Source organism: Centruroides sculpturatus, unplaced genomic scaffold (assembly GCF_000671375.1).
Source record: "Centruroides sculpturatus isolate CEXI.00-Female unplaced genomic scaffold, Cexi_2.0 scaffold672, whole genome shotgun sequence".
NCBI classification, from domain to species: Eukaryota; Metazoa; Arthropoda; class Arachnida; order Scorpiones; family Buthidae; genus Centruroides; species Centruroides sculpturatus.
The window spans coordinates 192,177-215,030 of record NW_019384845.1 but is presented as its reverse complement, the minus strand read 5'-3'; the positions used below and the strand labels follow the sequence as shown (position 1 = coordinate 215,030).

At 31.6% G+C, this 22,854-nt stretch overlaps 2 protein-coding genes across 2 annotated transcripts in view; one reads left to right on the top strand and one right to left on the bottom strand.

The window, feature by feature from the left end:
* Nucleotides 1–22,854, top strand: part of LOC111630375 (lysine-specific demethylase 4C-like) — a 102,461-nt gene that overhangs the window by 5,787 nt on the left and 73,820 nt on the right. The gene's annotated exons all lie outside the window — the stretch shown is intronic.
* LOC111630379 (patched domain-containing protein 1-like) lies at nucleotides 3,148–4,897 on the bottom strand. The gene is made up of 2 exons (XM_023374469.1): nucleotides 4,202–4,897; nucleotides 3,148–4,074 (listed from the first exon to the last, which is right to left on the bottom strand). The coding sequence occupies exons 1-2, from the start codon at nucleotides 4,668–4,670 to the stop codon at nucleotides 4,049–4,051; spliced, it is 495 nt and encodes a 164-aa protein (XP_023230237.1). The 5' UTR covers nucleotides 4,671–4,897; the 3' UTR covers nucleotides 3,148–4,048.

Genomic DNA, 22,854 nt, shown 5'->3' with positions numbered 1-22,854 from the left:
TTTTTAAATTTTAAATTTGAATTTAGTTGATCTTTATATAAGCGTATTTAGAACAGTTTAGAATAAAAGAATAGACTTAATTTCTTTTAATCTAGAATAATAATAATAAAAAAAATAATTCAATATAGCTTTATAACTCTCACAATAAAACTAACTAGTTTGTAATCATTTCTATCTGAACAATTTTTTTCTATGATAAAAATAATAAAAATATATCTTTTTACTGCCAAAAAGTGTTAAAAAATAAAAATTTTGAAGATGATGGATAATTAAATTGAAAGAAGTTTATTATTATACTTTCATGGAGATAACTTTCAACAGCTTATATCTCACAGAAAAGGGCTAGAATTAAGACAAAAATCTTCATATAATCCATATTTCCAGGTAATCATTGAAAGCATGATACTCACTAATATGCAGTGCAGGTTTTCATGTTTGAAATAATGATTTGTTCTGAGTTTTGAGATGATGAGAAGTCTCATTTTTTTTATTACACTTTATTGTAAATATAACTATAAAATAAGTAATAATGAAAAAACAAAACACACAAAATTTGAGATTTTTTTATGAAAGATGCAAATGCTTATCAAACTACAATACAATGAAATAAAGTACTTGGAAAATGGATAGGATTAGGATACTTATTGTATTTGTAGTAATTTCCTACACAGGTGTTAATTATACCATATACACTACACACAAGTTTAGGAACATTAGGGTTTCACAACACACATCATCACATTACAGAAAGCTACTATGTTAAACACATGTCATATAGTCAGATAAGTTTTGAATATAAGATACATGCACAAACAACACAATAAATATAAACAAAATACAATTTTTCCTATGCCTTGACCTTGGTCTAGTTTTGCACAACATACCAGTATAAGCTGAGTAGATTTTACAAGATACAATAAAAAATATGAAAATAAACTTTAAAACCATTTTCTGTTTAAATTTTTATGTGGATAGTTAATGATATTTGATTCTCTTCACATTTCCATGTCTTAAGAGTTCTATGTTACAAAATACTTAGATATGTTAGAATTTATCACATAATTTTATTGTTATGATTATTGGTTTCCATTCTTATATCCTCAAATATATATCAAAATTGTTCTATCAAATAATCAGTAAATACAGTATATTTACCAGTCACATATATTCAATTAATTTCTTCCCTGAATACAGTAGAAGGCCTAACTGAAAAGAAGTTTTGAGGCAAGAATGTTTCTGCCACAAAATTTCTGATTGTTCTGTAATAGGACATTCAGGCATTACTTATTTTTTATGCTTTAAGTGTGACATTGTTGCCAAGGTCAATGTACTGATGGAATAGTGCAGACAAACTTGATGTCTGAATTGAGCATGTGCTCTGTTGCAGCAAAGTTCGTGCTCAGGCTCCTGAGTCTTGAGCAGAAGGCACATCTTGTTCAGGTCTTCAAGGACTGCCATTATCATGTTTGTGAAAACCCAACTTTCATCTCCAGGATCATCATTGAGAGCTGGGCTATGACCTAGAAACCAAACAGTAATCTTTTCAGCAGAAGTGCCTGCAATCTCCAAGACCAAAGAAGACAAGTTATGTCAAAAACATGACTGAAAGCATGCTCATCATTTTCTTTGTCATTTTCAGGATTCTGCATTGAGGATTTGTTTCTCATTGGCCAAACAGTGAATGCTGAGTTCTACTGTGATGATGTGAGGTGTCTGACAGAGGACATTCTATGCAAAAGACATCAGTCATGGCATGATGGCAATTGGTGTTCTACCATGACATTGCTACTTCTTGCATTCATTTTTAGCACACACCAAAACCATTGTGGTCTTGGTGTGTGCTAAAAATGTGCTCTCTAACATTTGTATTTGCCAGATCTGGCACCCTGCAACAACAACTTGTTCCAAAAGATGAAATTCAAGTTGAAGGATTATTGTTTAGTCATGGTAGAAGACATTCAGCATGAATTTTGCAGATGGTACTTCATTCCAAGGTAGATATGCATCTTCTTGTTATAAAGGATAGTGTGAACAGTTGTACCGACACAATATGCTTTAACCTCTAAAGATGTTCTGCAGCAGACCCAAGAGCAGAATAAACTAAGGAAGTTGGCCCATCCAAAACCAATTTACATTCCCACACTTAATATTGAAGGTGATGACTGTTAAAATTAAATAAAGTACATTGTTTTATTTTTATACTCCCAATCTCAGAACTTCTTGATTGCACCTCATATAATATTTATTGTTGTATCAAACAACATTGAATATAAATGTACTTTCTATTTTTTTTAAATTTATCTACTCACTCTCTGTATATATGTATATACCATATTTACTCGAATATAAGATGATCTCGCATATAGGACGAGGTGTGACTTTAATGATCAAAATAAAGAAAATTATATTTATTAATACAATTCCAGTTTTATTTCATTTAATAACAAATAAAATATCAAATGCACATAAATGCACACATTGTCTTGCAAAAATTACTGACATCTTAAACTTCAAGGAAAAAATCTTGTAAAATCGACAACATAATTTGTTCATGTAAAGCTGGACCTGTTTTGCCAATTCTTAACAGTTGAATTCACTCTTCATCAATTACACTTATGAGTTTCTTCGAATTTCTAAATAATCATCTATTTTCACATGGGAACGGATTAAAACTTATATTGGGCTCCCATGTAATTTTGGAATTAACTCAAAAGCTTTGCTTTTCCTATTGCTATTTGTCTTTCCTCCTGGCAATACGTAAGAGCGATTCAAACAACCAGATAAAATNTTTTTTTTTTTTTTTTTTTTTTTTTTTTTTTTTTGCAAATCTACACGTTTGGAGACCTCCCGAACCCCTCAAAAAAGTCAGTAAAGGGGAAAAATTCGCGCGTGTGTATGTGTTGGCAGCTAGTTTGTTTAATTTGTTTATTTTCTGTTCTGAGATATTAAACAATATCTGAGAACGGGTAAAGTTTAAGAAACGAAATGTGGCACTGTAGCTCGCGTATAAAGGGGCATTAATACTATTAAATTTTGGTTCTTAATGAAAGGTCGACAGGGTGAAGATATAAAAGTGGTCATGTCTCATATGTCTTAATGAATATTTTAATCGTCATTAATGTTTAAAATTTATAAATAGAAAATAATTAGAATAATACAAATCTTATATTCGTAGAATAATTTATTAACTTCAATCATCGTTTGACCTTAATCGTTAGACACGCTGTGTGCGTACTTTGAGCTCGCATGTCATACAATTTGCTGTACTCTGAGTTAATTGTTGTTGTAGTTTATTGCTTTAAATGATAATATTGATGTTTATCTCTCGTATATATTTGATACAAACGGTAAATTCTACCAATATTTCTTCTTTATTTCGTGGTTTCTATACTGTGTTAATTAGATAAACGTTTTAACTTTAACCAAAAGAAAAAATACTTACAAAAACTCGCAATCGAAAAATTAATTACTACAGAAATATGGAGTTTCCACCGCACAACTCAAATTTCTCACTACACATCGTATGTAGTGAGAATTTTGTTAGTTCCAGTTACAAGTTATAATATGAACCGAGTAGAATATCTCCTAGGATAAATTTATGAGTGTTAGAACTTTTAATTTAAATTTTTAACACATTAGTTACTTGTTCTTTTGTATAATTAATTAACAATATAAAAGAGATCGTATGTGTGTGTTTATTTGAATTTCCTACAACTCTTATTACTTTTGTCTTCTCGAAATAAAATTTTGGTTATATTTTTTTACGCTATGACGAAAAGTATAATTTACTAAATTTGCGGAAATATTAGCTATTAGCTATAAAAAATTTTTTAATCGATTTTACTGACGTCAATTACATTGCAAAATTAAGCCTTTTTATATTTTATAATATGTAATAATATATTAAATAACATACAGTATATATTTAAAAATAAAATTTACTAACAGATGGTGCAACGTATTTTTAAAGTTTAACTGGGAAAGTTACGAAACTTTCCCGATTAACTTCAGTAAGGTTATCTGTTAGACGGTCAAATTTTAAACGATGTTATACTTTTCTTCTGTTGTATAGGCCTATAACACAGCCGAAAATGTAATTATAGTAATTAGGTTTACATCCGAAAAATACCCTAAACGTATAATTTATACATTATTTGATTATTGTCAGATTTTTAAAACATAAAATTTCTTAAAAACATACCTAAAATTAGAAAAAAAATCATGACATTTGCTGCTGCGTAATCCGCTTTGCAGTAACACAGGAGACCAAATGCTGAAACAGTTGCTAAAAAAGGTGATGCGCAATTTGCAATACCCATCCAAGGTTTGCTACTGAGAGAGTCAGTTGATAAGCAAGAAACTGATGAAAATAACAGCATAATTGGAGCCATAATGAAAATAAGAGGCAATGATATTTCGCCTGTTCGACCAATTTCGTCTTCGACAGAGCGACTTAGTAGTTTAGAAATTTTGGTACCGTTCAAATTAATTTTTGACAAAGTATCTAAACACATTTGTTCCCATTTCAGTGCCATTTCTTTCTTTTCTTTCGTGCTGCGGTCCAATGCGTACATCAACCTAATTGCGTTGGAATCTCGGATCATATTTTCTTCATTCAAACTTACCCCTCCAAATTCTAAAGCAGACAATATTACTTGATCTCCAGTCATATCAGCAGGATATCTGCAAATAGACTCATTTAAACATTAAACAAATGTAAATAGTAGCGATAGTTTTAATTTATTTCACTGGCGAATTAGCTATAAAATTACGTAAGAATATTTATTATCATTTTGATTAAACAAACGTTCATGTTAACGATTTTTCCATTGTAGGAAAACCTCGATTTATCACACTTCGAATTTAACACGAAATTTTTGGTTCGTATGTAATATGTAAAAATTAACACCCTGTTAATTTTTAAATTGTTTTTATCAGTAACAAGCAGTTATTTATTGTGACATCGTCACAATGCCGAGCTGCGATTTTTAATAGTATTTTTAATTAATTTAATTTAATTTAGAGATTTCAATCACTTTTTAAGCCTTAACTCCCTAAATTATGTGACCTTGATCCTAAAAATGATTAATGAATTTACTAAAATTTAGAGATTTCAATCACTTTTTAAGCCTTAACTCCCTAAATTATGTGACCTTGATCCTAAAAATGATTAATGAGTTTTCGATAAAGCAAACTAACTGCTGTTACCCTAGTGATTTGTATTAACACGAATTGACTCTATTAGAATAATTTGACATTACATACAATTATATCATCTCTTTAGCTTCAGATCATTTAAGATAAATTTAATTATTAATAGAGTTTATATGAAATGTAACTATTAAATAATACTGATTTTGTAGCTGATACAGTCACCTTATACAAAGTGAGTACAGGCTGTAGCTATATTTTTGTATCCAAACTCCTTATATATTAAACATAATAATCATTTATAGTAAACCAAGCCCAAATTATATATTAATATTCAAATGATAATACTGGTTTTCACTATTGGGCTAATTAATTAGATTAGTGAAAATTATATAATATTTGTATATAAGGACTAAAGGTAAACAATTAAATTTCCATATTGTATTAAATTTAATAATTAGAATTATTTTTTTTCTAGCATATTCTAAATCTGAAGTAGGAAACTTGCTTATCATGCAGATATGTTGTGAATGACACTTCCCAGACCTTTGATCTTCACTTCCAGACTAATTAATTTAGAAGATATAACCAACAGGTCACACACTTCTCCAACTGGGAATGACAATGCATCCACAGCTCTCTTGCATTTGGCCAATTTTAAGCTTTTACTTTGGCTTGGTATGGTTATACCATGCAAGGTAAAAGCTTAATCATCTTATGGTCACTGTATGAAAATATGATCATACAGTGATAGTGACCTGTAAGGTTGAATCTTTTTAAATTAATTGGTCTGAAAGTAAAGATCAGACGAAGGTCTTGGGAGCATAATTGGTAATGTATCTACATGGTGAGAAGTTGTGGATTCAAGTCCTGTGTTGAATTGATCTTTTCTTTCAGAATATTCTAAATTAATTAAATATTAAATACTAAATTTAATACAAGATAGCAACTTTTAGTCCAAATTACATAATATCTGTATATTTAACATATTAGACGTGTTATAGCCCAATAATGAGTTCAAAATTATCATTTTATATAATATATAAGAAAGTTTGTTAGTTTGTTCTTTATATATTTCAACATGGTTTGAGCATATGCAATGAAACTTTTCAGGGACATTCTTTTCATCTAAAAGGTCAATGACTACTATTGAGCAAATTAACTTCAATCCCCACCTGCAACAGATCACTCCCCCTTTTTTTTTTTTATCTAACCAGTATGATGGCAGCATATGAATAGGAAAATTACATAATAGAGTTTACCAGCAAGCAGAAAGTATGTTTTTTAGGATTTTTGAGGGTGTCAAGTTTAAATGTTTGGTCTGCTTCTGCAAAATTTGATTGGTTGCTTATCATTTCATACTCTGCTGTAAATGGTACTGTATATTAGAGTTAACAGTAGAAATATTTGAATGAGTTGAATTGTCTTTTCATGCAGGTGGAAGTTGTTCATCAGTTTTTGTTGAAAAACAAAGATTTTTGTTTACTTGTCAAATAAAATTGCACCATTTTTACCATCTATGTATAGTATCTTAGCAAGCACTTATTTGGGATTTTTCCAGGGTGCTGAGCATGAATCTTTGGTTTAGATTGAGGCTAATGATTGTTTATTTATTTTGTAATGTGAATTTAACTAAGATTTTTTTAAGTAGATTTTTGTCATTTTTATTCTATTTTTGTTACACTTTCTTTTTTGTATTATTGTATTTATTTAACACATGTTTATCATGAAGTGTTTGCTTATTTTAGCCTATCATTTCAAACTGTTAACAATAATTTCATTTTAATGTTTGTTGTTACTTTTTGCCTAGGCAGTGCTGGGTCTATCTGCCATTTATTAATAAAAATGATTTACTTTAGAATATGACAACTTCTTATAAACTTACCTTTAAAATGACATCATTGTTTTATTAGTAAAGTAATTGGAGTTTTTATTATTTAATATTATGCTAAAATCATAAATAGACAAATAAGTATTTTGCAATGTTTTTTGAGTCATTTTGATAAATTAGTTTTTTGGATGGACTAGAAACAAGTTAAAATTTTTTCATAAGAAATAATGGAAAAGCACTATTTCTTAATAAATATTTCTAAACTATTTCTAAATATTTGAAATTCCAATATTCAAATATTTAACATTTGAATTATTTTCAGATACAGTGGTGCCTCGTATAATGTACTTAATCCGTTCCAGGTGCACGTCTGTTAAGTGAAAAGTCTGTTATACGAAACGCATTTTCCCATAGGAATACATGTTAAAACATATAATTCGTTCCGCAGCATAAAATAATCATACTGTACCATCAAAAAAATGAAAATGGAGCAGTCACCAATTATGCCAGGTAGTCAGATGTTGTGAGAAGGTGGAAGAACACTTTATTAACATATTCATACAGATAGACATTTTACACATTGCAGCAGGTCTCTTTTTATTGTTTTTTAATCGGAGTCAGATTCAGGAGAGGCTACTGGGGCTTTCAGGGTCAACTCCTCTTGTTCCATCCTTTGTCTTTGGGCAGCTGGCTTTTTGAAAAACTTGTTCAAGGTTGTCTGTTTCTCTCTCTTCAACACCTGTTGGAAACGACAGGCAAGGGTGTCATTATAGAGATCATTGATCCTGTTGGCTTCAACTGTGTTTGGATAATGAGTGTTGGTAAACTCCTGAACCTTTCCCCATTTGACAAGGAAGTTTTTGTCAGCTTTCACTCCTGATGATTTCTTGCTTTGTTTCAATTGAAATCATCTTTGTTTTTTTAGAAGCCATGATTTGCACAACATATGAATAAATGTAAATACCCTTCACTGAGGTGATGTACGTAATAAACAAGGGAGCAAGCCGAATCCCAACGGGAGCTCTGTACTTCAGATATACTAATACAATAGAACCTCGAAAACTCGGCTCTCGATAACCCGGCACTCCGGATAACTCGGCCACACCCTGGCAGGGCAAAAATTCCTTAGTTAATTAATTTTTATTATAGACAGCTTTATAAAAGTATAAAAGCTCTCATAAAGTATTTTTCTGAGGTCTCTCTTATCAGGTAAATTACTGTACACAGTGTATTCATTAATTTTCATTTTCATGTAGTAAAGGCTCTATGCCTTAATAAAGGACGTACTTTTCCTTTGTTTAAGGGTATTTGGGCAGTTTATTCTCTGTTATATTCTCAAGTAAACAATACATACAAGTACAGTACAGTATTTTCTGAGGAAACACTCGTACTTATTTTTTTAAACTCCATTCCCGATAACCCAGCATTTTCACAAACTCGGCCACCCTTCGGTCCACATTAGGCCGAGTTTTTGAGGTTCTACTGTAATATATTCTAATAATACTAATATACTGTAAGGCGATTTTGAAGTTTGCGATTTTGAAGTATGCGATTTTGAAGTTGTGCGGTTTGTATTTCGTCCAAAAATTTTTTGGACAAACATACATATAGGCTTGATTAGGAAGCCCGCGTACGGACAGTCTCCAAAAATCGTGGAACGCTCAAAGCTCACTCCATTTGTTCCGCTAACATATAACATTTATGGATGTAAAGGACAGCTAGATCTACCTTAATTGCTTTAGTTCCTAGCAATTTTTGATATAAATGTAATTAAACATAAAAAAATACTTAAAACTGAAAAATTTTTTGGACAAACATACTTTCTGTTCGATAGAAACCTTGTGTATGTGGGCTCCACCAAATGATCCTTAGAGATTAGACTGAAAGAACATGCTGCGGATATTCAGAAGCAAAGGAATACAGTGTTAAAGCCCTTCCACCTATACTCCATTCTTTACATGCTACCTTTGCTATTTCTTGAAGTAGGTTACCCACTTTTTTCTTAATTGTTTCTAGGTGTTCATTCCAGAAAAGTTTGTTATCTATTGTTACTCCTAAATAGATGATTTGGTTTATGCATTTAATTGATTTATTTTGCATTTTAATTGTGCGTTGCCTTTTTGTCACTTTGCATGTTGTAAAGGCTATGGCGTTTGTTTCCTCTGCATTAAATTTAAGTTTGTTTGCATTTCCCCATTTCTCTATTTTATCCAGTATGTTTTTGCATTTTTATTTTTGTTTTCTGCTTTTTGCTGAACAGATGACCATTATATCCTCAGCAAAAGATGTTATTTTTGATTCTGATAATGTATTGATTTTCAAGAGATCATTTAATATAATTGACCAAAACATGGGTCCAGAACAGGATCCCTGTGGACACACTAATTCGAAATGCCACTGTAGTGGCATTTCAAATTACAAAATAATTTTTTTTACACTGGCACCTATTTGTAGTACATAAATCAGTTCAGCCTAGGTCAAACTAGTTAAGCCTAAAGTATTTAGGCCAAACTACATTATCCTAGGCTAAACTAGTATATCCTGACATGCATAGGATAAACTAGTTTGGCCTGAAATTGGGTTTGGCCAGCCAGTAACACACACACACACACACACACACACACACACACACACTATATATATATATTATTAGCTGTTACATGCAGCTTTGCTCGTGCAGATTTTGCAAGCAAACCCTATTTACGTTCAATATTTCAACAACCATAGTAATTGTTATTTAACACCTACCGCTGAGAATCAAACAGTTTTTAATTTGATAAATTTTCTGGAACGTTTTCAATCATTTATAATTGAATCAATAAGCAAAAAGAAATTTGAATTTAAAATGGTTCAAACATTTGGTTAAAAAATCGAAATACAGTGGAACCTCAGTATACGACCTTAATCTGTTCCCGATGTTTGGACTTATACCGAATAGGACGTATACCAAACCAACCTTTCCCATAAGAAGTAATGTAAAAATGATTAATCCGTTCTCAATTAAAAGTGGCTGGTTTTAAACACCTTGCTTTCCTGGCTAGTTCCTGCTTGCTTTTTCATGAGATCAGCATGTATCTTTTTAGCTTTCTCGCAAATAATTGCTTTTGATATGCTGTTGCCAGCACACTGTTTTTCAGTTAATCAAAGTAAAAGCAATTTCTCAACATGCTCTAATGTCTTCGATCTATGTTTAGAAATTGATTTAACTCCTTTCGCAACATTAGCAAATTTAATAATGTCTTTATTTTTCACGATTGTCGGTATCGTCGTTCTCGGAATACGGTATGCAACAGTTAAATCTCGAACACGCATGCCACCTTCATATTTCTCAACAATCTCTTTTTTTCAGTTTCATTGTGATTTTAGTCATTTTTTTTATTTTTCTGTTGCCTTTTTGCAATTCATGATTAATAAAAATAATAATATTTTACTTACAAATTAAAATAAAAAGAAATTTAACAAAGCTATAAACTGTGGCACTGCGAACGTATAGTCTGGTATAATACACTGATAGTGCTACTTGTTCATAGATAGCGTGTATAATTGAATTAAGTCGTATATTGAGCAAAATTTGTTTCGTCCAAACAGGACGTATTCCGAATTGGACTATTTTATTAAATAGATCAAAAACATTAGATACTTAATATTACATATTTTTATCATTATTACAAGTCTGTTTCTCATGGTTCAACCAGTAATTTGGCGGGTTAATGAGATCCAAGCCTTTGTTTTCTTATTGTTGATTGAGATTGAGGAATCTGAGTGATGTGGCATGCTTGCAAAACAACTTTCTGCATTTATGATATAAAGTCAATCAGGGGCGTGCCGTGACATTTAATGATAGGGAAGCTGTTTCTATAAGAAGCCGACTTCCAGGGGCAATCAGTTAATTCTTTCTTTAAATGCATTTTTAATAGATTATTTATTAAGTACGTCAGATAAATAAAGAAGTTTAATATAATTACCTCTGTTATTAAATCCAATATATTCCATATGCTCTCTAAATGCCAATTCTTGTTTTGATAAAGATGCGAGGACCAGAAATTTAGTGTTTTAAACTATAATTTTTTTTTAATAAACTTTATAAAGACGGAACGAGAAAACAGAAAATTAAACGAGAAAAAGGAAAAATAAAATCAATAAAAACCTCGATTCCCACGAGTTAGGTTCCGTGTTGAGATGAGTACATTTCTGTATCACGATTGTGTCACCCGTCCCCTCATTGGACGAAGAAGATCGTCATCGCTGACGAAATCGGAGAAAAGTTCGAAAATGAGGACTTGATATAAAAGGGCCAGGCCTGATGAGTAAGGGGGTGGAAGTTATTATTGGTATCTGTGTGCGCGCTCCGATCGTCTACCTCCCGCCGAGAATCCGAACCTCCTCCTCCTCTACAAGACTAAAAGACCTGAACTTAACTGAAATTTTTCTACTCACCTAAAAAGAACTGTTCACCTAAAAGGAACTGTTGGACCGTTTATGCTGATTTTGGACTTGAGTTCCTACAACCTAAGGTATTTATCCTGCCCGCGCACTATTGTACGTTCTCTCTTTCCGCGTAACGAACGCGCACCCGGTTGTTAATTTGGACTAAAAATTGAATAATATCCATGTAGTTTATGTATCGTATTTTATTCGCTGATGTAAACTTAATTTAGATTATATATAAATAAACGGGTTTTTATGTTTAAACTTCTGGAGTGCAGTTTCTTCCGTTTGTCTCTTAGTTCTCCATTCCGGGTCCAACCTTCATACCTATCCGCTCGCACGAACTTGTGGTCTCTGTATCGACCGAAGGATACAGTGGTGTCATCCTGACGAGGTATCGAAGAGATACCGACCCTATGGTCACAAAAACATATAACATCTATTTATTTACGTATAATATATCTAATAGCCATAACTATCTCGTTATAATTTTCAATATTTATTTTATATTATTTACTAATGTTAAATTCTATTCCGCTTCGATTTCCAAATTGCTTCAAATACGAAAGAATCGACGATTTTTCGTGTCTTTTGCCAGCTAAATTGTCACAGCCATTCTTATTCCACACACTGATTTCATTTGAAAATTTCTGTATTCTGAGAGTGCCTAATGGGCTGGCTGCATGATGTTTACCGGGATTTTTTCATTCACGTGTCTAACAACTGAATAACAGTGGTTTTATATATAAAACCTTACTGGACGCATCTTTACCTTGGCAGACAGAACATATATATCGATGCATTAAACTGTCAATCCNTATCTCGTTATAATTTTCAATATTTATTTTATATTATTTACTAATGTTAAATTCTATTCCGCTTCGATTTCCAAATTGCTTCAAATACGAAAGAAGCAACGATTTTTTGTCTTTTGCCAGCTAAATTGTCAAAGCCGTTCTTATTCCACACACTAATTTCACTCTGTAAATGCATTTTTATGCATTTACAGAGTGAAATTAGTGTGTGGAATGGCTCTGTAAATGCATAAAAATGCATTTACAGAGCCATTTTATTGTGAAAATGTCGAACAAATTTTTTTATTGAAGCGTTTATATTTAATTTAGGCATTGGCCTTTCTCTTTTAATAATGGTTTCTTTTTCATTATATCATCTCGAGCCAAAACTTTTTTAAAATAAATTTTCAATATCGCAATTACATTTCGAATTGTTAGCCACGATATAAGGGCTAAAATTAAAAATAAAATTATAAAAACTTACTTGGTGAAATAAAATGTGTGGTGGATATAGGCCTTCATACTGTACCTGATACAAAACCTTCTTCAATTGTATGAATATACTTTTAAAAAAAATTATAATTAAATATAGCTTTGTAATGAGACATACATTTAAATAACATAAAATATTCTTTACTCTTTAAATCTTAAGCACTTACTCAAATAGCTCTCTGAGTGGAATCAGAGACGGTCCTACTAGGTGTGCGGTATATACTGTACATGCACGCGGGCTGCTAAATCCCGAGGGTGCCGATACCCTCGGGATTTGGCAATGTCAAATGCTTCTTTTGTCGCATCACTAATATACCTCAAAAGACGCGACAGGGTTCTTGTAAATTTTAAACGTTTCTCACCATAGCTGTAAAAGTCTAAATATGTTAAACTTAATAGATTGTCCGTCTTTTGTTTTCTAACTAATTCGTTTTAGGACCAGGTGTTGTCCACGGAAATTTCCAAAATTTACAACTTTTCGGTCACTCTCGTCGAACTGGGAAAATTTTTGTCTTTATTACATCTAATACAGTATTTCGAAGAAATCAATCCCCACTGTACTCGGCTATAGATTGGTTCGGTTAAGCTTTTGTTTAAGTAATATTCCGGCTCTTTCGTCAGGGTTTTGTTTACGTCCCCAATTCCCTAATCGCTTAATTATTTAACTACTTCTTAAGTAGAAATAAGTCGAAACCAGTTACTTTGTACTCGAATATTTGTAGTCTCGGGAAAAAGTGGAAAGACAAATTTTTATGACAAACGGATACATAAATCGTAAATTTAAGGAAAATAAATTCTAGAGCTTTTTCTGTACCTCGTGCATCTCTCTCATTCATTAAATTTAGTTGTAAATGATGCTACCAAAGTAACAGTTAATTTTTTAACATTATACAAGAATTGTACACGTTTTTTTCTACATCCCCTTAAAGATGGGATGTACGAAATCGTAATATCACTGGTTTAACATCGAAATCCGTGAGTAATATAAAATCGGAGAGCGGAATAAATATATCAAATATTTTAATGGATTTTTTTAACTCCTGTCAACTATACAGAACTATTGTAAAAACATACCAGTAATCTTATTGGTTGGGTTAAGTTATAAATCTACTCGTTATTCACGTAATCGAAATATCTAGTGGACAGGCGGCTAACAGCCGAGAACTGGTTCTTGATAGAATTGGAATCTTTATATGTGTGAAGCTTCCACCCAAGGTCGTAGGCTTCCACCGGCTAAACCGGGTGAGGTTGGTGCTCTGTAAAGCGCATGTGCAAATATGGCTTTTTGGAATCTGAAAATTTCAAAGATTCCACTTTGCCACTAATATTCGAATATACAAAAGCAATTTTTTTTTTCACGTGTAGTATAGAAATTTGTAATAAGATACATAATGCGGTTATAATAAAATATTGTGCGATTATTTTCATATAATTAAAATTAATATTTATTTATTTTTTAGAAAATACAAGGGAAGCAGCGCTTCCACCGCTTCTAATGACGGCACGCCACTGAAGTCAATGGTTAGTGGCAGTTACTTTAGGTGCATAGTTAATGTTTTTGGAATTAGAGTTGCTGCCAATATAATTATTGGTATTATTAGTACTTTCTTTTGCTTCCAAAGTTGGTGACTTTGTTTCTGTGATTGATATTTGAGAATTTTTGTTCTACTCTTGTGAGTTTTTAGTACTGTATTAGGTATTGACACTTCAACAAACTAGATTTTCCTTGAAATTTTATTGACGAGAACAATATCAGGCTTATTATAATTAATTGATTTGTCTGTTATTAGTTGTTTATCCCAGTATAATATTGTTGATTTGTTTTTCAATCACTGGAGGTAGGTTGAATTTGTAGTAAGGTCCCATATTATTAAGTTTAAATTTTTGGCAAGTTGTTGGTGTTTGCAAGTTGTAATTTGATTATATCTCATAGTATATTCTGTTGGTGCAAGTACTTGACATTCAGAAATATGTTGAATTATATCATTGGCTGATTTGTATGCCTAACATTTGCCATCAATGTTTTCTTATAATATTATTTTTTGGTAATATTTTGTTATTAGTTGATCTTGAATGGCACACATACATCCTTCAGTTTCGGCATGGATGTTTGATTTGCATAGCTATAATGTAGAGTTTTTCAATATCAATTTTTGTGTCAGAAATTGACCATAGAATGGCATTTCAAGCTATTTATTACATCTGTTCTCTGTTGAGATTTTGATTTTGGTGACATTTCCAGCTAGATTTAGCATGGTAATTTTATTATGTACTTGAGCAGTTATTTTGTGTAATTCATTGTTGCTTTCTGTGAAATATTTTCATAATTTTTCAATTTGTGAATAAGCCAAATTTTTTATGTTGATCAATCCTTGTCTGCCTTCACATTTTGGCATATGTAATCTATCCATATAGCTTTTAGGATGGTGTTTACAATATTTTGTCATTATTCTTCTTGTACATCTGTATCACTCCACTTTAAAATGCCAAATGTGTATGTGAGTGCTGGTATTGCCCATGTATTTATTGTCAGTATTGCATTGCGGGCATTAAGTTCTATTTTTAATATAGATTTTAAACATTTTACATATTTTTTCTTTGAAGAGCTTTTAAAGTTCTGTATGATTCACAGATCTGTTTTACAATATTCCCAAACATTTGTAAGTTTGATGTCCTTGTAATGAGTTTATGTTGTTGTTCATATTAATGTTGTAATTTTGTACCATTTGAAAACCTGCCTTTATTTACATGTAGCATTCTACATTTTTCAACACCAAGTGTCATTCTAATAACTTGATTGTAATGTGTTATGCTTAGAAGCTTGTCTAGTTGTTTTAGTGAAGCTGAAAACGTTTGACATCATCATCCATATATACTCAATGTGAAATTTGTATATTTTGTCTTGCATTTTTTTAAAGTAAACCTTTATTTTGATTGTTTAGTTGTCTAGATTTAATGCTAGGCAGAATCATAATGGATTCACTGAATCACCTTGAAAGATGTCCTTATTTATATCAATGTCTTCAGTGGTTATGTTTCCACATTTTAATTTTGTACACCGTTGTTTCATTATAATAGACAAATAATTAATACTGTAGTAGTTAGGGTTTCTCATTTTCCGGTCCTTTGCTTGTCCCAGGATTCCGGGATAAAAGTGAACTGTTTCCTGGGATCCCAGGAAATTCCGGGATAGAATCAATTATTTTTAAGGTATACAAAATATCTTGAAATTAAATGATATAATTATTTTTCATTTTTTAAAGTTCTTATTTTCTCTCTCTAAAAATAGCCAAATTATTTTTCTCATTCAATTATTTTTTTATAGATCTTTCCTTTTGATATTTTTTTGCAAGACACTGTTGTCTTATATGTGAAAAATTAAAGGCCTATATTGATCCCCTAAGGCAGCAATTATATTATATTAATAAGCTACAGTATATTAATATAAGCTATATAAGCAAAGCTATATTAATAAATCCTTATTTACATACATTCATATCAATGATGCAATGTATTGAAAAATATCGTATTTAAAACTAAAGATATTAATAAATGTGTGTGATTTTTTTTCATATGAATATAATAATTTGATTTTTGGTGAATATTTAAAATACAGTAGAGCATTGCTTGTCTGAATCAGTTGGGAACTAGGGTTGTTTGGATAACTTATTTTTCAGATAACCGATTATGTACGAAAAAATATATTAATCTATCCCATGTTGAAATTTTTCTCAGTTGTGTATCGCTTCGTGTTGAATTTTCGTTGATGTTAAGCCTAACAAAAATTTTTATAATAATAATCGTGGCTATTGTATCCTTAAAAATTATTTCTTTATTTTGCACAAACAAAATAAATATATTAAAAAATATAAAAACAAAAAATAAAACTTTAGAAGTTAATCTAGAATCAAACACGTTTGAATCAGCATGACACACAGTCCTCGGAAAAACACCACACAAAAGTGTCAGTGCTGCCAATTAAAGCACACACACCAAGAAAAAAAATATTGGAGTAGCCCAAGACATAGCCAAAAGTTGCAGTGCCACAGCAAAAAAATAGAAAAAAAATATATATANAGATAAATAACGAGTTGCAAAGCTAGTAAGATTTGTAGATAACATAATATAATATATACGTGGTATGATCCAAAAGTTCGGGGACTGCAGTAATGTATGACAACAAAAGCATGTATTTAAAGTTACAGTGTATGAAATGGATTCTATCAAACCACCCCTACGTGTTCAGGTTGATTTTGCCCATGTCACATGATTAAACCATGAGTGCTGTTGTTTTTTTTCGAAGATAGTTACTTTTGTTTTGCGATGTAATAAAAATGGAGTTTCAAGAACAGCGCTGCATCATTAAATTTTGTCAGCATTCAGGTAAAACATCTATGAAGACTTTAAAATTGCTAAGAAAGGTGTACGGTGATTCTACCATGGTGAAATCAAAGATTTAAAGAGGGCCAAGAATCTATCGCAGATGATGAATGCTCTGGCCGACCTTCGACTTCATGGAACGAGAAAAATGTTGAGTTGATCTCTCAATTATGTAGACATTTTACGTCGTTTGAGGGAATCCATTTGTCGTAAATGGTTGCAGATCTGGCGAAGTGGAGTCTGGTACCTTCTGCATGACAACGCACCTGCAAATCGGTCCCAAATGGTCACACAGTTTCTCGCCAAATCTCAAATTAATGTGCTTCCACACCCCGCCTATTCACCGGACTTAGCTCCTTGTGATTTTTATTTGTTTCCATCAATGAAAAAGCATTTGCAGGCACGCCGTTTTGTGTCATCAGATGAGGTGAGAGCAGCATTGCAAGAGACCTTATGGGAGGTTTCAAAAAATGGCTTCCAGCTGTGCTTCCAGAAGTTATATTAGTGTTGGCAAAAGTGTATCGTTGCTCAAGGTGATTATTTAGAAGGTGGTTGTGCATCGGCAATATAAACTTTTTAAGGTAAGGAATTTTAAGCCAAGTCCCCGAACTTTTGGATTGTACTACGTATATATATATATATATATGTGTGTGTACAGTAATACCCCGAACTTACGCGGTAGGTAGGACCGAGCAATAACCGCGTAAGTCGAATTTGCGTAAGTCGGGGTATAATTTCTCAATGTGTGTAAAATCCAAGTTGGGTGTATGTAAGCTAATAAATGTTCTCGTTAATCTTATATCGTCTTTTGATTCGTTCATTGTTACAAGAAATCACCAAATAGAGTCTCTGAAGGCTCTGTAGATATAACAAACACAGAAATAAATAACACAAAATAAACTGTAGCTATGTGTCGATTCTGCGCGATATGTCCGAACATGTAAGCTGAACAATAGTGTGGGGGGGAATGACTAATCCAGAGTTGCGTGGTGCTCAAACAAAAGACGAATCGATGAGATTTGAAAATCGCGTAAGTCGAGGTATTACTGTATTGTAAAACATGTTGATTATGAATTCTATGTTTAAAATTTATAATTTTTATGTACTGTAATTCTAATGTAAACATAAATGTGATGAAGTTAATTAAAAATGTGCAAGAAATTACAAAAACTTTGTTAGGCAACAAAACACATTAATTTCACTCAAATGATAATATTGATGGAACATGCTGTGATAAATTCTGAGAGAGATGCTACTTTGAATAAAGAAACAAAAATACAAAACAGCTTTGTATGTTGAAGTAATTGAGCTGCAATGTGAAAAAATTATAGATCTATAAATCCCCACTGTAGTTTGTCTGCTGCTGTTCCTTAATCTTGAGGACAGAGTGAGATAAATGAAAGCCAAGACCAGATATGGAAAGATTAAGGGCAGGAGGCCGTGATTAACTATATATGAACTTCCAATGCAAGCTGGAAATCATGTTATTTCAGTTCAAAAGTTTTTGAAAGCAGTTAATAGATGATTGTCATGACACTACTAATTTGAAGAGCATATATTTTAAATTTAAATAAATTTAAAAAATGATTGTCACAATGTCAGGCTGCAATTTTTAATGTCACAATAAATAATTGCTTGTTTAAGTATGAATAGGCTTACCAGATGTCCTGTTTTGACTGGGATTGCCCCGGTTTGACGATGTTGTCCCAGCATCCTGGCCAGTTTGTCATTTTGTCCCGGTTATTTGGTAAAATTTTAAAAGTACCAAATATACAAGAATTAAAAATAGTGCAGCCTCGAGTAAAATGGTGATTTGGCACTTACCCCTCTGTTACACTCACTGTTGCCAATCTAAATATTTCATATCTAGATCTAAGTAGTTTTAATGTCGTCTATGTGTTTTCCTCAAAAATTTATAGCATGTGGCCTAATGAATTTAGATGTTTTATTTTGTTATTCAGATATTTTTTCACAGAATTTATAATAGCACGTAACCTATGAGATCTAAATATTTTTATTTCATTTTTTATATATTTTGTTTCAATTAGAGTTGGCAAGACTGAAACTTACACTGGCCACTTCATTGCTGATCACTTCATTGCTGTTCAAATTGCTGATCGGCATTTGCAATTATTTTGTACAGTATATTAAATTCATTTAATCTCTAAAATGCCTGAAAGAAATCTTGTGTTTACTGATGATTGAAAAAAATCTGTGATCATATTGACGAAGTGAAATATGATCTGTGCTTTTCAGAATTTTCAGTAACTCATGCTGAGCATTCAAACATTAAAAATCATTTGAAATGTGTGAAACATAAGGCAAGCAATAGCAACTTCCTCAAATGTATTGTCATATTTTAAATGTACCAATTTAAATGACAAAGAATTTTTAAAAAAGTTTACACTAGTGATAAATATTAATAATAAGATATATGGCCAGATGACCGAGCGGTCAAAGTGGCTGCCTACCACTCTGGGGGACCCAGGATCGAATCCAGATGTGTCAAAGAATCCCCAGGAATTTTTCAGGGAATTTTTCTTACTAATTCCCTGGAACAATGGGGGGGATTCCCATACATGTGTACAGAGGGGAGGTGACGTAAGACGAGTGGGAGGGAGAAGATAGTAAGATTTATAGTTTGAAGAAAGACTTTCATACTGTGGGGAAGGAGTCAACATAAAATAATAGTGGTGTTATTATGGATGGCCTTATGTATTTCCATGTGCTCAAGATATTTAAGAAAGGAAAATTGCTGGATTATAGGTTTTAGTGTTTTTAATTCAAGTATAACCAGTTTTGAATGACATGTAAATCTGTATGAAATTATAATACTGTTTTCTTTTTTATAACATATATAGTTGTTTTTATAATGATATCAAACAAATAACTTTTTTATATTAAACTATTTTGTGTTGTTTTTATGAACAATTAAATTCATAATAAAATCTATTAACAAAATTTATATATAATTAATGGTGTGATTTTCAAGAATATTTGTTTTTTAAAGTTACTCCTGGCAATTTGTCTTAAATTTTAATTTTAAATATTTTTTGAATTAAAAGAAAGTTTTGCAATAAATCATAAATATAATATGTGAAGTGACTTTGCAATGATATTTTTAAAATGTAACATTTTAAGTGAAATTAATCTGGTACAGATAGATTAGTCTGAAGTTAAGCATTATGAAATAAATGTATTTAAATTTTGTTATGGATTAATCAATATTGGTGATAGCAGTAATATGTTTTAATTCCTTGGCAGTTTGTTGTTGATTAGTCGGTGTATCTATAGCAATTAGGCCCTATACACTTGTTCAGTTCGTATAATAACACTTCCTATTAGTCAACAGTCTAATCCAGTAGTTCTCAAACTTTTTGAAGTTGGAGTGCATTTAAAATCCTGCAAATAATTGTAGGCACACTGTATACAATTTCTGAGAAATATGTTATAATAATTAAGTCAAATATTAAAGAAAAAAATATAAAGTCCAAGCATGCTTTTATGGTAATTAAATGAAATAAATATAACAAAATTAAATTTATTCTGACATTAAAAAAACTTTTATGTTACATTTTTTGAGTTATGCTTTATAGAATTTGTAAAAAAGACGGGTTAAAAAATAAAAAAACAATAAAAAAGTTATTTTTATGTATATAGATACATTCTTAGCGGTGGTGTGCCATCCATGGAAGCTTTGGAAGCACCACTTCTCTTGTATTTTCTAAAATATAAATACATATTGTGCGATTATTTTATTATTTTAATGTACTTTGAATTAATTAAAATTAATATTTTATTATAACCGCATTATGTATTTTATTACAAATTTCTATACATGTGAAAAACAATGATAAGATTGCTATTTTATATTCGAATATAAATTTGTATATGCATATTCCCAATAGAAATGCTGTAATGTTGAATACGGGACAACTTCCATAGCAAAAATATCTGAATTGTGTAAAGCAGCCAGATTGCACTCATTCGCCTTACAGAGCACCAACCTCTGGCAAATTAGCTCGTGGATGCTACACACCAAAATATCATAATGCTTCCAATGATTCTATTCAGGGCCAGCACAACTTCCCTATCATCAAATGTCACCGCATGCCACTGATTCTTAGTAAGATTTAGTAAATTCGGTAGGTCCTGGCACAAATGTGTTAAGTTTTTTCATTCTTGTGTTTATGAGAAACATGAGTCTGATGTGTCCAAGGAATTTCTTCAATGTTTGGGCATATATTTGAAAGGCAAACTCTCATTTCCTCATCAATACATTGAAGAATTCCTCTCTTTTTACTCTTAATTATGTTGAGGGTAGAAAATCCTAATTCACATAAATAGGATGTTGAAAATTGTAGTAAAATGTTCAAAACTTTTTTAGATATTGCCATATATTCTTCTTTCATAGAAGTCCAAGAGACAATTCTTTATGTTTAATCATTAATTCACGATCAGTGGATATAGCTGCCAGTTCTTCTTCTGTTAATGTTAAACCAAAATCATTTGAAGCTTCCGTGAATGGGTTTCTAATCCAATTGTATTGTTTAGTGTTAAGTGATAAAAAATAAGAATCCAATTTTTCTTCTAAACTTATTAAATTTTCAACTATTATTGGAAGTGTTTCATTTATGCAAGTGTTATTTACCAGTGGAAACATTTCCAAACTACCTTCAACAGTTTTCTTTTCCAAATCTATAGTTTTCTCTGAAATGCTTTCATTTTGTCAATGGATGTGAGAATATTTTCTTCTTTCCCTTGCATGCTAGTATTCAAAATATTGAGCTGCTGAAATATATCAGCCAAATACTATAACCTGGCAATCCAAAATTTGCACTGAAGGAGGTTACAAAAATGTAACTGTTTCATCTCTCCAAAAAATACAAAAAGTTCTTGTATAGTGGAACCCCGGTTAATGAACTTAATCCATTCCGCAACTCCATTCGTTGACTGAATTGTTCGTTAACCGAAGCAATTTTTCCCACAGAATTAATGCAAATGCAATTAATCCGTTCTAGTCTGAAATTTTTGAGATTTTATTTGTAATATACAGTAATTTTCTTTGATGAAAATGTAGAAAAACATAGTATCTATCATTACAGCAACAAACATGTAAACTTTGTTTAATAAAATAGCACTGTACATACCTTCATTTGTTGTAGTTGGTGGCAGAAAAGTGGAGATATACGAACCTTAATGCTTAGAAGGGGAATCCCCTCCAAAAAAATAACAGGTAGCACTCCATCGTCAGATTCTTTGAGTCAAAGTCTCTTTTGGTAAAAAAAAAACCCAGCAGCGGCTAAGTGGTCTTCGTACCTTGAACACGGGGAGTTCGTTTGTGGGTTCGCACCTCGCTTAGACAGGCTGGCCACAGGGAGGTTTCTGGGTTTTTTCCTCGTCTGTAATGCCTAAATAGGGGCCAGTTTCCCTTAAAAACACCTCCCAGAATGCATTCCCCCTAGGTAGATCGCCCAAGTGTTGCGTTGCCATAACTTAAACAAACAAACAAACTCTTTCCATAAGGAACAAGAAATTGATCTAAAGTTGATTGTCTTACTCTTTTAATCAAAATTTTTCTCAAATGCGATAGCGCGTTGTCGTTTTCTATTGCCACTATGACTTTTTTCTTTCTTGGATGCCATATTGATTAAATATATAAATCACAAAACTGAAAAAAGAAGTATAGCACAAACACTCGGAAAAGCAATGCTTAACTCGCGCATGCCTAACACCAACTAAAATTTGACACAAAATACCGTTACGTTCGTTATCCGA